Here is a 12,543-nt window from a genome sequence, read left to right as displayed (position 1 = left end):
CAGGTTTGTAATATGACCAATACCTTTAACACGGTCCTTTCACCTCGTGCACACACACACAGGTTTGTAATATGACCAATACCTTTAACACGGTCCTTTCACCTCGTGCACACACTCACAGGTTTGTAATATGACCAATACCTTTAACACGGTCCTTTCACCTCGTGCACACACACACACACACACACACACACACACACACACACACACACACACACACAGGTTTGTAATATGACCAATACCTTTAACACGGTCCTTTCACCTCGTGCACACACACACAGTGTTGTAATATGACCAATACCTTTAACACGGTCCTTTCACCTCGTGCACACACACACACAGTGTTGTAATATGACCAATACCTTTAACACGGTCCTTTCACCTCGTGCACACACACACACAGTATTGTAATATGACCAATACCTTTAACTGGGTCCTTTCACCTTGTGCACACACACACAGGTTTGTAATATGGCCAATACCCTTAACAGGGTCCTTTCACCTCGTGCGCACACACACACACACACACACACAGGTTTGTAATATGACCAATACCTTTAACACGGTCCTTTCACCTCGTGCACACACACACACACAGTGTTGTAATATGACCAATACCTTTAACACGGTCATTTCACCTCGTACACACACACAGTTTTGTAATATGACCAATACCTTTAACACGGTCCTTTCACCTCGTGCACACACACAGTGTTGTAATATGACCAATACCTTTAACACGGTCCTTTCACCTCGTGCACACACACACAGGTTTGTAATATGACCAATACCCTTAACATGGTCCTTTCACCTCGTGCACACACACACACACACACACACACACACACACACACACACACACACACACACACACACAGGTTTGTAATATGACCAATACCTTTAACACGGTCCTTTCACCTCGTGCACACACACACAGTTTTGTAATATGACCAATACCTTTAACTGGGTCCTTTCACCTCGTGCACACACACACACACACAGGTTTGTAATATGACCAATACCTTTAACAGGGTCCTTTCACCTCGTGCACACACACACACAGGTTTGTAATATGACCAATACCTTTAACTGGGTCCTTTCACGTCGTGCACACACACACACACACACACACAGTTTTGTAATATGACCAATACCTTTAACAGGGTCCTTTCACCTCGTGCACACACACACACAGGTTTGTAATATGACCAATACCTTTAACAGGGTCCTTTCACCTCGTGCACATGATGTTGGACGAGTACGTGTTCCTGGTGTTTGAAACGCAGCAGGACCAGGAGAGAGAGGACAGACTCCAGAAAGACGTGCAGAGACACATGAAGAATGCAGGTCAGTCAGAAACACTGCAATCCGATTGGTAAGGCAGGTGAAGCTCCACTATCTACACGGGTCAAATCATCTAGGGCATGATTTCCTCGTGATTCAATCATGATTCATGATTCAAAATTGGTTTTAGAGAGGATCTTCTGAACTTTGCATTACACGTTAATACTACAATGCTTAGGGGTTGTTGGGGTTTATTTTCTGGGGGTAGAGTTTTTTTAATCTACGCTCAAAATATATTATTCCTTGATTTAATGTTTTTGGCATTTTGAAACATTTCCGACACAATCGACTGTTCATTATAAACCGAGTTATCTGATCGTAGTTCAGTGTTTAAGTATCTTATTTTTGAAGAACTTATAATAAATCTGTCTTAAAGGAGACGAAGAAACGTTATTACAAACTAAAGTCGGTAAATATTTATGTATGTAACACTGGAGTGGATATAAAAGTATCGGATTTACTAAATGGTTGTGTTTCATATAATAGCTACTGTCCTTTTTAAGCTGTAGTGCAAAGATACAATTTCATTTGAATATTTCTTGTACCATCCTGTTGTTATTACATATATTTCCTGATCTATATTTTTTTAATTTAAGATATAACCCTCTAAGACTATACCACTGATAGTTTCCATAATAGTATACTTTTCTCAACAGAAGAGATACGAATGCACGCCAAGCTGAGGACACCGTCAAAGGCCCATAATTCCCCTAAAGGCCGGAAACGGAAGCTAACCGGAGATCAGTATGATAGTGTAGAGGGTAAGAACAAATTTTAACACGGCAAAACAGAAATCTTTACCATAATCATTGCTAAACGTATGCGTGTTCCTGTGGAGTAAACTAATGCCGCCGTTTGCATCGGAGGGCGGGGCGTAGCTCAGTGGTAAAGCGTTCGCTTGATGCGCGGTTGGTTTGTGATCGAACCCCGTCAGTGGGCCCATTGCGCTATTTCTCGCTCCAGCCAGTGCACCACGACTAGTACATCAAAGACCGTGGTATGTGCTATCCTGTCTATGGGATGGTGCATATAAAAGATCCCTTGCTGCTAATCGAAAAGATAAACCCATGAAATGGCGACAGCGGGTTTCCTCCCTCAATATCTGTGTGGTCGTTAATCATATGTCCGACGCCATATAACCGTAAATAAAAAATGTGTCGAGTGCGTCGTTAAATAAAACATTTCCTTCCTGTTTGCATCGGCGCAGTAATCGTAATACTAGAACAACGTTTACACGATTGTTATGGACAAGCATGTGACGCATCGTAATCTTAAAGTAATTCTTTGTCTTGGTCTGTCTGTCAATAACTAAAGTCATATGTTTTTCCTTTTCTTTATATTTGGTGTTTTCAATGTTTTTATTATAGTCAACTTTTCAAAAAATATATAACTTTTTGTGTAATGAAATGCATGATATACTCAATGTTTGTTCCTTCTGTTACTGATGCTTCAGAGGCAGGAAGGAGAGGCGACGAGTTTTAGTATTGTGTGGATCGTTTTGAGAAGGATACTTTGGTGTATTTGTTGGTCTTACCGGAATTCTCAGATATCTTCTGGAACAATTTAGTCATCTTCTAACAGTCTTATACTGTGGTTTTATTTGACTCTTGAATTTTTATATTGATGTTGATCATCACTTTACTTGTTTCATTTACCATAGTTTGACACCCAATAGCCGATGTATTATTTTCGTGCTGGGGTGTCGTTAAACATTCATTCATTCATTCCAACAGTCTTATGAGCACTGATCCACTGGCGTGTTTGACTGCTTGACTGGTAGCATCGTGTTTTATCCACTCACATTAGAATTATTTTTTTTCCAGAAGAATCTGAAGATAATTCACTGCCTAACGAGAACCGCCCCTCTACTCTAGGATACCAACCTGTGAGCGGCACGGCGTTTTCCCGACCTCCACCTTCCAACCCAGCCCGCGACCTGTCACTAAACTACCCAGCGGAATCGGGCCGCTCGGGATGTCCCGTCAGCTCCCTACCTCTGCCTCCCATCAAACACTACTCCACCTCCTTCAACAACGGGTCATATGACCGACCTTCGTACCTGTCGCAGCTGGGCGTAAACCCGTATTCTGATTACGTCACCAACAACAGCAGTCTGACTGTCTCGAGAATGCAGCCGTTCTCAGATTCTCATGTGCTCCCACAGACATTCTCGTCTGGGCCGTTCTCAGCTAACGTCAGCCCAGTTGGGGGAACTTACTGGACAGATTCTAGGACTCTCACTTCGTTCACTGCAGACCCTTACAGTCAGTATGGCTACAACAGTCTAAGTACGTCGTACGACAACTACAAGAAAAACACTTTAATAAGAGGAGGCGTCTATCCTGATTCCTACAGCAGGCCAGCGTTTGACACTTCTAGAGGATACTACCCTCGAACGCACGATAACCTACAGGGTGAGTTTCAAACAGATATTTACAGACGAATCTTCTAGAAATGCTTATTTGTACATTATTCGTGTAATACGTGCAAAATGTATAATATTCTTAACTGCCAGCCTCAAAGAGTGGCATATATGGTCGATGTTAGTTGACGTATTATATTAGACACCAACTGATCCATAGAAGGCTAGATCTACATTTAAGACTACCCAAGTGCCATTTTTTAAAATTCCATGAACAAATGCTGCCAGAATTGATTGTCATGCTTCTAAATACAAAGATTAAGCTATGAAGATAATTTTGATTGCCATTGCAAAATACGTTTATTTAACTGGTTGATATATCAATGAAATCTATAAACTATGAAGGTGTTGCATGAAAAGAGTGAATCAGTTTAGCGGAAACTAAAGCTTAACCAAATTTCTGTTATCTATATACTTAGAAAGATAAATAGATATATGTCAAACAATATTCATGTGGGACTTCCACTTTATTCTTTACATGTACACTATCATTGCAGTTTAAATCGTATAAATATATAATTTTGTTTTCTAGTTGGAAACACGATTCCCGTGGGCAGCTATGGTGGAAACTTCATGGAGATTGCTTCAAACAGCGCTCAGTACCCACGACAAGACGGAATTATCTACGACGAAAACATTTATCAAAACAACATGACGCCCAGCCTTGCACTAGGAAAGTCGTATCTAACTACTACGCCGTTTAGATGATGGTTAACGCAAAATGAGTATCAGTCTAGTTTGCCATTTCTGTGAAAAGAACAATTGTTTGATTTCATTGAAACACTATTTGCGGGGGGGGGGGCGGTATGTGTGCGTGTGTGTTGAGGGAGTATGTGTTATTTTAACTATTACCAGTGGTGACTTTACCAGGATGGAATAAAACACCGGTCTCCAAACAAAACTGATGTGCAAAAAGTCTAGATTGGAGACTTCAGAAACACATTGACCAAGTGATCTGATTTCAATGCTATGTACTTTATGTGACTTTAGCTTGATTAAACTCTTTGATATATGACTTGGAATATTCACAATACAAAGTTGACCAAAATAGTACATGATGAACTCGTGATGTATATATTATTTTTTTCAGAAAGAAGTGCTATATAAATTCCTGTAACCTTTATAAAGGCATCTTAGCAAGCAAGATTATATTTTTTTAACCTATGAAAAATCTAAGTGTACGTGTATTCATCAGCCTTGAGAAACAATACGTTGTAACTATTGCCCCACAGCTAGTAAATAAAAGGTCGTTGTGTGTTCAGTAGACATAGTCCATATCGGAGTAGCACATTTCATTCCACACCGTAACCCATATATGTTCAAGATGGCGAGCTGTCGCTTGATAAACCTTTTATTGTACGTCACCCGAGATGAATGTTATGTGATAGAAGACGATGATACCAGTTTAACTGTCCGCGAGCGTTCGGCCTCCTGAAAACACAACAGACGACATAAGTAGATGAGTTGCCTACCCATGACAGCCTTTTTGAATTTTAGAGAAAATAGACTGTATCATCACCATCAACGCCACTTTATGATGTGTACCCCGTATTGATAATGTAAGTGTCAGTTTTTAAACCATACAGAGTCCATGAACCTCGGCCTTGAATCCAGTCGTTGAACCCGAATAATTATTACTGATCAACAAGCAAGATACATGTAGCTAACGAGTTAGGAAATTCATCATGTATGTGCAGTTAGTTATAATTAGAGTTGTTTATGCATCAGTTGTAAAAAGAACCCCAAAAAGAACAAAAAAGAACCAAAAAAAAGAACAAAAGCCATGCTTGCTCACCAGAAAAAAAATATTCTTCCAGTTACTGGTGCACGGGGAAGGAGAGATGGTGCTTCTGGTTCAGAGGTCGAAACCCTCAAGCAATTTGTTTCCAATATATTTTCCGGGGGAACATGACTAGCGAAGTTTATAGGGGAGCATGAGTCCCCTATAAACTTCGCTAGCCACTGTCTATACCAATGTAGCTCAAATTCCTGCGCACGCGCATGACTTGCTGACATAAATTGTAAAATATCTTGGGAGTGGCAGTCCTCATAAGAGCACTTGACTAATGGAAGCAGTCACAATTTTATCAAAATCTTTTGGAATCGGTCTTGTGGAGAGATACGATTTTAAATACGTCCATGATTTTTTCGTTGAAATTAACCAGTAACCTATCATTGACGTATGACCAAAGCAGAAAATACGCTGTTAGCAGACGAAGTCATCAAAATAAAGGGACGTAACTTAAAGCCATTTATATAAATGTAACCCGAGGAAGAAGTTATCTTCCTTTCAACACGGTCCATGTGTACACCAGATTGAACTACCTGCCATTAATATACGAGAGGGGTGGGGCGCACCCCTCATAGTCTGCCGAGGTCCATCCGTGGATGTGTACAAAAAAATTTAATTAGTCCGACAATGTGACAAATTTACTTCCCAGAATGCAGAAAAATGCATCTCTTGCATTCTAGATTTAAAAAAAGTTCGGGGGAGCATGCCCCCGAACCCCTAGCAAATCCGGCCCCTTGGGCCGTCGATTACGCACACACACACACACCCACCACCCCCCATAAATTTCTGCGTACGGGCCTGTATACCGTTGGTAATATTATGTAACTTGGCATTCGGTTATGGTTATTCAGCGTTAGTTTGTTAAAGTTAAAGTTTGTTTTGTTTAACGACACCACTTGAGCACATTGATTTATTAATCATCGGCTATTGGATGTCAAACATTTTTCCATTAGTAGCTAGGTATCTTTTATATACACCATCCCACAGACAGGATAGCACATATCATGGCCTTTGATATACCAGTCGTGGTGCACAGGCTGGAACGAGAAATAGCCCAATGGGCCCAACGACGGGGATCGATCCCAAACCGACCGCGCAACAAGCGAGCGCTTTACCACTGGGCTACGTCCTGCCCCCTTCAGCATTAGCTGATTCAACAAATCAAATCTTTGTTTGAGAAAATGTATCTTTATAATGAGGTGACCTTGAACATTATATATACTCAATGAATATAAATACAATACAACAAAACACAGAGAAAGCAGAAGAAATGACTTTAATGGGATCTGGATACGAAATAAAGTTAATAATATAGACCTAGCGAAACCTGTTTTATCCAACCAGTGAGTATTTTAAATGAACATTTGTCTAGACAGGCGATCTCTTGGGAAGGTTTGGTTGTATTTACAGTGGCGTAGCTAGGAAGGTCTGTAGGTGTGGGGATGTTGTCGAGCTTTTGGCTTTTTTTAAAGAAGACCAACAGACAAAATGAATGCTTTTTTAAATGGACTTTTTTATATAAATAATTTCTTCCATGTTACACACCCTACGACACCCAGTGCATGAGTATACTACTCAATGTGTATTCATTTCAGTGAAATAGCCTATACTGTTATAATATATGTTCCCAATTTAACTGTTCATTTATTTATTGTATTCTGTCCTATCTGTCAGTCGAATTCGCCGCTATCACAATATCATGTTATTACAATTTAAACATGTACATTTATCACAGTTGCATTTACATTTAATTTCTCAGTGGTTATCAACTGAATTAAAATAATGGTCTTGTGTACCTCACAGATTTGTTGATTGAATTTTGTTAATGTTTCAAGTTTGGCAGACTAGTAAAAGGTAAACTGTAAACAAGACAACTTCAAATACTTATGTAAGTTAAAGAGATAATTTATTGTGCAAGATAACACACTTAAATTTGCGATGTGAGTTGTGGCAGCCATCTTGAATATTAAAGTTTATGCTGATGGCGTGAGTAGTCTGAATATACGTATTCGAATCTAAACTGCAACTAACCATGGTTAAATTCTAGACTATCGAAATGTTTTGTAGCTGGAATCTAATATATATTTAATATGTATTCGTTTACTTTACTTCATATGACGACCGGCCTCGGAGGCGTCGTGGTTAGGCCATCGGTCTACAGGCTGGTAGGTAATGGGTTCGGATCCCAGTCGAGGCATGGGATTTTTAATCCAAATACACGCTCCAAACATTTCTTTCTTTCTGTGACGGTACATGCTCTTAATTTTGTTTTCGCCTGTGGCGTTATTAATTGTTTTAGAAGGCCGTGTGCAGTTTCATTGCACTTAAGCCCAGATGGGCAACTTGTTACGTAATACTTCTGCGCGACAGTCCTAGATCGGTACGCCTAATACACACCCAGCCCAGGTGCGGAGCCATGTGGCCAGTAGTTACGTAATACCTCTGCGAGTGCGGTTTTTACAACCGTGATTTGGCGACGATGGCGTCAGTACGTCTGGCGACCAAAGAGAAAAATGCGTCTCTGGGAGAGGTGGAATATCAGATGATAGGCGGAGTACCGCCTTGTACCCCCAGGTGATATTTCGATTTATAATAAATAGCTAGTGTTTTAGAGTTATGAGGAGAAGCAAAAAGGACAGAACAAGGAAGGCTTCCCGGGAACGTTGTCCGTTTGGACTTTGGTAAATATATATATTATTTCCGCTCTGTTGTATAACCTTGATGTGATTGATGTGACTTTAAATATTTTAATACTGTATTATACCAATATTCTTTAGACAGTGTCTTCGGTCATCTGACGAAGTAAATCGTAGACTTTTTGTTCTAACATTATACGAGTATTTGGTAATATAAAGCTTAGCCAGTCATCCTAGAAGACCTAGGTAAACTGTAGGTTATTGTCTTTATTGTGATAGGTACCAGTATTAATTCTGTGTTACAAGGTTACTGAATGAGTAGTTAAGGGTTAATTAAAAATTAACCAGTTAGGAATAGTGTTGTAATTCCTTTATTAATTAAGTTCTCCTGGCAGCGTTTCTTAATTATCACACGTGTGGGTGTTGTGTCACGGTGAAGTGATTCGCATATTGTGTAAACGAGACACCTAGAGATTAACAAATTAAGTGATCAGTTCTGGGTTGTTATTATTGTTGTTATTAATTAACTACTACGGCTGTACGTTTGTCAGCGTAGGTTAATACAGATTCTAAAGTGTATTGTGTTTTTGTTGTGTTTCTAGTGAACTAAACGTGCTATAATAATATATACTTTATATAAGATCGTATCTCTGATCATACCTAGACGAGCCAAAGCGGTTTTGAACTGCCCGTTACAGAGAGATCTAATAGATATACAGTTAGGAGAGATATTTGGATAATCGTCTTTTATTCAGTTACGGGAATTATAGAATCCCCGTGACAGGAGTAGAAAATTGGGGCGCTTGTCCCGGATCTGAAACGGGACATGCATATTTAAAAAAGTATTGTTTGTAAATGGGGGCTTTATAAATTAATTTTACAAATTACTAGAAGTAGCAACGTTGTTCACTAGAAAATTAATTAATATTAAGTGCGTCATATCTAAACATGGATAAGAATTTGCTGGATAGGCCTACGCTCAGTGTAGTGGAGATCAAGCGAGCACGTAAGGCCGAGTTAGTTGAAATCGCGGGTGAGCGAGAAATTGATTTAACATCAGCTAAAACCTTAGGTGATATAAAGACAATTATTATCCAGGAAGTTTTTGGTGATAGGCCTGTTATGGAAGACAGTGAGATTGTTCCAGAGATAGAGATAAATGAGTTTAGTGTGGAACAACAATTAGCTTTTAAAAAACTTGAGTACGAAAGAGAAGAACGTGCATTAGATAGAGAGAGAGAGAGAGAAAGAGAAGAGAGGGATAGAGAGAAAGAAGATAGAGAGAAAGAAGATAGAGATAGAGAAGATAGAGATAGGGATAGGGAAGATAGAGAGAGGGATAGAGAGAGAGAGAGAGAGAGAGAGAGAGAGAGAGAGAGAGAAGAGAGGGATAGAGAGAGAGAAGAGAGGGATAGAGAGAGAGAAGAGAGGGATAGAGAATTCCAGTTAGAAAAATTAAAAGTGGAACATGAGTTAAAGTTGAATACTGAAGAAGTTAGACGAGAGGCAGGAAATGGTTTTAACATGTCGCAGGCTTATAGATCAGTGCCTGTATTTGATGACCAGGAGGTAGATATGTTCTTCCAACTTTTTGAACGGGCCGCTAAGCAGCTAAATTGACCGCAGTCTAAGTGGACATTGTTAGCCGTGTCTAAGTTTAAGGGGAAGGCTAGTGTAGCTTATAATTCAATGAGTGATGAGCGAGCAAGTCAGTACGACCTAGTTAAGGCGGCGGTGTTGAGGACGTATGAATTACGACCTGAGGATTATCGTTTACGGTATAGCGAGTTGAGAAAAACGCAGGGTCAGTCTTATAGTGAGTTTGTGGCTAAGAAGGCAGGGATGTTTGATAAATAGGTGATTTCTCATCAGGTAGAGTCATATACCGAGTTACGGGAGTTGTTGATCTTACAGGACATTAAAAATGGATTACCAGTTAGCTTACGTATTCATTTAGAGGATCGTGATGTCAAAAAGATAGGCAGGCATAGTGGCAGATGATTACGTGCATAGTGGCAGGCAGTACCGATTACGTGTTAATACATAAGAAGAAATTTCAGCCAGGTTTTTCCCGGGTAGTAACTATAGGGGAGAGTCATCTAGTTGGTCAGCTAGTCAGGCAAGGAATGCACCTGGGGGGCAAAGTAAAGATAGACCTGCATTATCAGCCAATGCACGAACTTTTCGTCCACATTGCAGTTACTGTAAAAAGGATAACCATCTTATCGGGGACTGTTTAAAATAATGGATAACGCGATAATGCGCACGTGGTCGGTTTAGTGAGGTCAGCTCCGTTAGCGAGAGAGTTAATGGTTAGTCCCATGGCAGAGAAAGTAAACCCGTATGTGTCCACTGGTATGGTTTGTGATGTGAAACAAGAGTTGTGTCCTAAGGCAATATCAATCTATAGAGATACCGGGTGTAGTCAGAGTCTGATAACGCAAAAGTGTTTAGCTGGTATTGAAAATTCAGACATAGGACATAGTTTGGCTTTAAGCTCGGTTACTGGAGAAAAAATGGTTGTCCGGTTACATAAGGTTTTCTTGTGTTCGAAGTTTGTGACGGGACCAGTCGTTATGGGTGTTGTGAAGGACTTGCCTGTTGAAAACATAGGAGTTTTGTTGGGTAATGATTTGACTAGTCAGTGTTGTCAGCCGAAATGTGACCAATTGTTAATTAAAGACAGCCCTTTACCAGTAGAAGAGAGTGAGGTTGATGAGATTAGATATCCTGCGTGTGTAAAGACTAGGGCTATGGCCAGTAGGTTAGCACGAGACCCAGAGGATATTTGTGATTTGTCTGATACGTGTGTGAGCCATGAAGTTGGAGTGGATGAGGTTATCAGTAAAATGGTAGATAAGTCAACTGAGGAATTAAATGTGGTGGAACCTGTTGATCTCCCGCAGAGGGGAATTGAACCAGTTGTGTTTGATAGAGGGGATTTACCTTGTAATAGACAAGAGTTAGTACTAGAGCAGGGGGCTGATCCAAATTTGTTGGCAGCTCGCACTACCTTGTTAACTGAGGACAAGGGAGTATTAATGAATAAGAGAGTTAGAGATAGGAAGGCTAGGATGCAACTGAGCCATGCTCAGAGCAAAATAAAATCAGTGTTTGATAGGAAGACTAGGAGTCGGGAATTTAAACCAGGGGATAAGGTGCTGCTGTACCTTCCCATTAAACGGGGTTCTGTGCAGAACAGGTATTTCGGGCCCTATGTTGTGCACAAACGGGTTAATGAGACAGGGCATGTGATAAACACTCCTGATAGGGTTAGGAAAAGTAGGTATTGTCACATCAATTTGCTAAAAGGTTATTTTGACAGACTGCCGATAGTTCCAGAGAGACCGGTCCAAACTGAGAGTCACTAAATTTCCTGTGATGACGTCAAAACTGCAGAGGTCCAGTTGGCCAACAGCCAGATTCTAGCAGACTTGAACCCCCAGCGAGCAAAGTTGACTACGTTGAAACAAGACAATGTTTCCATTTGTCAGAACCTTCCAACGATTACCAACCCCTTAAGCCAGGATGTGCGCCTGGAACCCAACGCTACACCGATTCGACAGCATGCCTATCGGAGAAAACCTGGAAAACGTGCGACACTGAAAAAGAAAGAAACGAAGTTCCAGTGGTCAGGTGAATGCGAGAAGTCATTCAACCGTATCAAGCAGATGCGCTACTCGTCTCCCGTGATGGCAGCACCAGACTACCGAGTGCCTTTCAAGCTAGCTGTGGGTGCCAGTGACGTGGGTGCCAGTGACGTGGGTGCTGGAGCTGTGCTGTTCCAAGAAGACGAAGACGGACTGGACCATCCTAATGAAAGCCTCCAACCAGAGAGTTTTGAGATGGAGTCTTCCTCTGCAAGAATACCCAATTACCATTGGACATATCAAGGGCACATCCAATGTAATCGCTGATGCCCTGTCCCGAAGTTGAACGTTATGATAATGTGTTGACATTCTTGATTTCTGTTTTGTTTTTATATATTTTATTTGTATACCAGGGACTCAGAGACTCAGTGTGATTACTGGTAGTCACCTTATTTTTACTTGTGTTATAAATGTCCGTATGCGTCGGTTAACGCACCTTTGTTTTAATGTAGTATATTTCCCTATTCCTAGAGTAGAGGAAATATCCTTTTTGAGGTGGGGGTGTGTGACGGTACATGCTCTTAATTTTGTTTTCGCCTGTGGCGTTATTAATTGTTTTAGAAGGCCGTATGCAGTTTCATTGCACTTAAGCCCAGGTGGGCAACTTGTTACGTAATACTTCTGCGCGACGGTCCTAGATCGGTACGCCTAATACACACCCAGCCCAGTTGCGGAGCTATGTGGCCAGTAGTTACGTAA

The 12,543-nt window shown here is 40.7% G+C and overlaps 1 protein-coding gene across 1 annotated transcript in view; it reads left to right on the top strand.

Moving 5' to 3' along the window:
- LOC121381620 (DNA-binding protein RFX6-like) overlaps nucleotides 1-4,986 on the top strand; it is a 45,214-nt gene extending 40,228 nt beyond the window's left edge. Inside the window, exons 16-19 of the mRNA XM_041510955.1 lie at nucleotides 1,225-1,347; nucleotides 2,001-2,105; nucleotides 3,171-3,758; nucleotides 4,299-4,986. Of these exons, the coding sequence (XP_041366889.1) occupies nucleotides 1,225-1,347; nucleotides 2,001-2,105; nucleotides 3,171-3,758; nucleotides 4,299-4,474 (992 nt within the window). The 3' untranslated portion in view covers nucleotides 4,475-4,986. The remainder of the gene's footprint in view (nucleotides 1-1,224; nucleotides 1,348-2,000; nucleotides 2,106-3,170; nucleotides 3,759-4,298) is intronic.
- The last annotated feature ends 7,557 nt before the right edge of the window (nucleotides 4,987-12,543 follow it).

This window comes from Gigantopelta aegis, chromosome 9, assembly GCF_016097555.1.
Source record: "Gigantopelta aegis isolate Gae_Host chromosome 9, Gae_host_genome, whole genome shotgun sequence".
In the NCBI taxonomy this organism is placed as follows: Eukaryota; Metazoa; Mollusca; class Gastropoda; order Neomphalida; family Peltospiridae; genus Gigantopelta; species Gigantopelta aegis.
The sequence above is the reverse complement of the archived record's forward strand: the minus strand, read 5'-3'. Positions and strand labels throughout refer to the sequence as shown.